Source organism: Mercurialis annua, linkage group LG1-X (assembly GCF_937616625.2).
Source record: "Mercurialis annua linkage group LG1-X, ddMerAnnu1.2, whole genome shotgun sequence".
NCBI classification, from domain to species: Eukaryota; Viridiplantae; Streptophyta; class Magnoliopsida; order Malpighiales; family Euphorbiaceae; genus Mercurialis; species Mercurialis annua.
The window spans coordinates 43,583,368-43,587,444 of NC_065570.1; the positions used below are offsets into that span (position 1 = coordinate 43,583,368).

At 37.0% G+C, this 4,077-nt stretch overlaps 2 protein-coding genes across 2 annotated transcripts; both read right to left on the minus strand.

Annotated features, from left to right (window-relative positions):
• Positions 1-768: 768 nt before the first annotated feature.
• Positions 769-2,332, minus strand: LOC126670541 (uncharacterized). Its single transcript, XM_050364297.1, has 3 exons — positions 1,920-2,332; positions 1,631-1,827; positions 769-1,526 (listed from the first exon to the last, which is right to left on the minus strand). Exons 1-3 carry the CDS (start codon positions 2,330-2,332, stop codon positions 769-771), a joined length of 1,368 nt encoding a protein of 455 aa, XP_050220254.1.
• A 49-nt stretch (positions 2,333-2,381) lies between these two features.
• LOC126670550 (uncharacterized) lies at positions 2,382-3,841 on the minus strand. Its single transcript, XM_050364308.1, has 4 exons — positions 3,797-3,841; positions 3,466-3,607; positions 2,639-3,339; positions 2,382-2,564 (listed from the first exon to the last, which is right to left on the minus strand). The coding sequence occupies exons 1-4, from the start codon at positions 3,839-3,841 to the stop codon at positions 2,382-2,384; spliced, it is 1,071 nt and encodes a 356-aa protein (XP_050220265.1).
• Positions 3,842-4,077: the final 236 nt, after the last annotated feature.

A 4,077-nucleotide genomic window follows, 5' to 3' on the forward strand; every position in this document is an offset into this window, starting at 1 on the left:
TTCACGATAACCTTTTTATAATATTCTGCGAATATTGACACCAAAAATATTTACCCGGGACTTATGGATTATTCTGCACCAAATTCATAAGTCTATATTATCCCCGTTAACTACATAATATTCAAATTTAAACTTCTAAAATTTAAAATTTGAATTTCTATTGCCACAATATAAATTTAGGGATACTTGTAAATTAAATTTATCTTTAAATTTAATTTACCTACTCCCGTCTAATAAAATATTAGACATGTGGCAATATTTTATCCCTTAAAATTCCGGGTTATTACAAAGTACAATTCTTCTGATCGAGGCCATAGCACTGCTGCCTTTAGCTTTCCTACAAAACCAGCTAAAAATTCTTCTCTAGGACCTGATATCAGAATTACACTTACAAGCAGAAAGAATCTTCGACCAGATACTTTTAGCCACATCACAATCATAGAGACAATGGTTGAGGGTCTCAGTAGCTTTCCCACAAATATCACAACAATCATCATTTATGACACCCCAAGCCTTCAGCTTATCCTTCGTCTTCAATCTCTTTTTTAACAGCAAGCCACAAAATGAAATTATATCTAGGGATAGAATGCTTACCCCCAGACAACTTTATTCCATTGAACTTCATTGTTATGAGTCCTGAGAATTTCCCAAGTTTTTTTAATTGAGAATTTCCCATTTTTAAAAACTTTCCAGCTGATGGAGTCTTGAGTATCCTCTTTAACAATCATAGTATCACAGATGTCCTCCCAATCTTCATGATTGCAGGCTTCAGAAACTGGAAAAAGACCATTTGTTATCTTTCCACAAATTTGCAACCAAAGCTTCTTTCCCAATTCCTGAGCTTCCCATCTTCACCCTAGGGTATTTCTCTAGCACTGAGCAACCATGGATCCAAGGGTCTCTCCAAAACATGGTGCTCTTGCCATTGCCTAACTCATAGTCAGAGATACTATTTATATCATTTTTAATACTGAGTAACCCTCTCCACATCCAACTAGTATAGTTGTCATTCTTGGCACCCCAATAGCTAACATTCTTAAGCTTATTATACTTTATCCACTTAACCCATAAAGCATTGGGTTTGCTCATAATATACCAGACATGCTTATTGACAGCTTCCCAGTTCCAAATGCCCATCTCTTTTATACTCAGACCACCCTCCTTCTTAAGCTTCTCAATCTCTTTCCAGGCCACCATGGCTTTGTTCTTGCCATCTGCCTTTCCAGACCAGAGAAACTTAGAGCAGATTTTCTGGATCTCTCTAATTACTTTTTTGGGAAGAATGAGAATGGAGGCCCAAAAAATTTGCATGCTCATTAAAACTGACTGGATCAATTGGACTCTACTTGCATACGAGAGAAAATTGATGTTCCAGGAGAGGATCCTACTAGTAATCTTGTCAATAATCCCCTTACAGTCCTGTCTAGATAAATTTGTGGAAATCAATGGTATGCGTAGGTATCTTAAAGGCAGGGACCCTTCCTCAAAACACAAAGCATTCTTAATAACAGTTTTACTATTCTCATCTACATTACAAAAATCTGGCTTTTGTTGTTATTAACATGCAGGCCAGAAGACTCCCTAAACTCATTAAGACAGTCCACCAAGAAATTGACAGATTTGATATCACCATAGCAAAACAGCAGCAGATCATCAACAAATATCAGATGATTAATATTCAGAGACCCACACCCTTGATGAAACTTGAACTCAGAGCTAGTAATACTCAACTTTCTTGATAAGGCTTCCATACAAATCACAAAAATTAAAGGAGAGATGGGGTCTCCTTGCCTGAGCCCTTTACCTGAAACAAAACTATCCCCAACTCTGCCATTCCAGGCTATGTAGAAACTAGGAGTTTTAATACAATTCATAACTAGTCTAATAAAACTCTCAGGGAAATTCAACATGATTAAAACCTCCTCAATATAATCCCAGGCAATCGAATCGTAGGTTTCCTGAGGTCAATCTTAAGTAAACATCTAGGATAACCCTTACTGCAGTGGTAATTCTTAACTAACTCATGTGCAAGCATGATGTTATAAGCAATAGACCTATTTGGAACAAAAGCAGACTGGTTTGGAGATATAATCTTATCAAGTAAAGGACTCAGTTTATTAGTTATGACCTTAGAAATAATCTTATACAGCACATTGCAACACGCAACATGCCTAAAATAATTGAGACTCACAGCATGATTAGTTTTAGGGATAACTGAAATAGCTGTAGCATTAATCTGCTTAAGAATTTTACCTGAAGTGAAAGCTTCCTGAACTGAAATCACTAGGTCCTCATTAATGGTATTCCAAGCTTTTTTTATAGAAATGGCCATCAGGCCCTACTGCCTTGTCTGAGCCTATAGAAAACACAGCCACTTTTACCTATTCTTCAGTGATACTTTTCATGAGAATAGTACCTTCTTCATCAGAAATGATAGTGCCATTCCTCAAGTTACTGCTGATGTGCTTTCTCTGCATCTCACTTTTACTAAACATGTCTCTGTAATAGGAAGTCATTTCCTTGTGAATATCCTGATTGGATGTGATCACTCTGCCATCCTCCAGCTTAAGCAAAGGGATACAGTTCACCAGTTTCCTGATCTTGATGGAATTGTGAAAATATTTCGTATTAGAATCACCAAGGTTGAGCCATTGGTCCTTGATTTCTGCTTGAAATATCTTTCTTCACACTTTAAAAGGAATCTAAAGTGATTGGACATAACTCTTTCCTCATCGATAAGAAAAGTATTAGTGGGATCCAGTTGAAGATCAGCTTGCAGCCTGTTCAGAATCTCCATGTGGTTATCAGTTTTCTTAGAAATGTTAGAAAACTGGCTTCTATTCAACGTACTTAATCTATAGTTGATGGCTTTGAGCTTTTGCACTAGCTTGTAGATATGAAACCCTCTATAATTAATCCTCCATTCTTCTTCCAGGATAGTTCTAAAATCTGGGTGTAAAGTCCAAAAATTGAAGAATTTAAATTTCCTGCTAACACTCCTCTGATAACTTTCAATGATAGTGATAATCACACTATGGTCAGAAATGGCACAGGGTAAAGCTTCACTGTAGATCCTCTGAAAATTATCATTAACAATCCCATTAGCAAAAATTCTATCCAACCTCCTCCAAATCCTGTTAATACCTAACTGATTATTATTCCAAGTGCATTGGCACCCCACACTTCTAATCTTAGTTAAACCTGCTGCTGAGACACAATTGCTGAGCTCATAAAGATGGTCTTCATCAAGAGGAGAACCACCACATCTATCTTCTTCTCTAAGGACTGCATTGAAGTCCCCTTGAACAAACCAGGTCCCCTCAATGCTCCTAGAAAGATCTGCTAAGTGCTTTCAAACTCTTTATCTTTCAACTAAATGGTTAGACCCATAAACCACTGTCCATAAAGAACTAAACCCCTCCATGTTAACTTTTTAGTGAATAAATTGATCTGAGGACCCAATACACTGCACTTCAACTTTCAGACTGTCAAAAATCACCCAAATTTTTCCAATATCATAATGGCTATAATTATGAATAAGCTCCCACCCCTGGAGATTTATCTTATTCCAAAACTCTTTCATTGTTACAACTCCGAACTTTGGTCTCTAAAGCACCTATAAGAGAACACCTCTTAAAAACAAGCAGCTTTTTAACCTCTACTTGCTTCAGGGACTCATTGAGGCCCCTGATATTCCAAGTAGTGAAAATCATTTACCTCAATCCAAGGGCTTAATCAGCCTCTAGGAAGGTAATTTGTCAGCACTTAAAGGTTTGTGCACTGTATTTATCCTCACTTCATTCTTCTGAGTTTTATCAACCGTAGTTTCCTTAAGCTGCATCTTGTTTTTTTGTTTCTTATTAGTTACCAATTTGAAACCATCATCTTGCACATTTGGAGGAGTACTACATAGGTCCTTAGCCTCCACCACTTTGTTAACCTCCTCACTAACAGAACTACCACTCTAAATGATCTCAACAGGTTCTCCCCTATTCTCACTGATTTGCACAACATCTTTATCAGTTTTAGCAATCCATATTTGTTTCTCTTCACAGTTCCTATGCCCTAGCTTATTGC

Bases quoted from the DNA above. Each gene is read 5' to 3' on its own strand.
- LOC126670550 (XM_050364308.1), bottom strand. From the start codon at position 3,841: ATGCAGCTTAAGGAAACTACGGTTGATAAAACTCAGAAGAATGAA. The intron at 3,608-3,796 runs GTGAGGATAAAT...TAGGTGCTTTAG, and splicing joins ATAAAACTCAGAAGAATGAA to AGACCAAAGTTCGGAGTTGT. The intron at 2,565-2,638 runs GTGATTCTAATA...CCTTTGCTTAAG, and splicing joins GGACCAATGGCTCAACCTTG to CTGGAGGATGGCAGAGTGAT.
- LOC126670541 (XM_050364297.1), bottom strand. From the start codon at position 2,332: ATGGCCATTTCTATAAAAAAAGCTTGGAATACCATTAATGAGGACCTA. The intron at 1,828-1,919 runs GTTTTAATCATG...CTGGAATGGCAG, and splicing joins CCTGGGATTATATTGAGGAG to AGTTGGGGATAGTTTTGTTT. The intron at 1,527-1,630 runs GTGATATCAAAT...TTTGTAATGTAG, and splicing joins TCTGCTGCTGTTTTGCTATG to ATGAGAATAGTAAAACTGTT.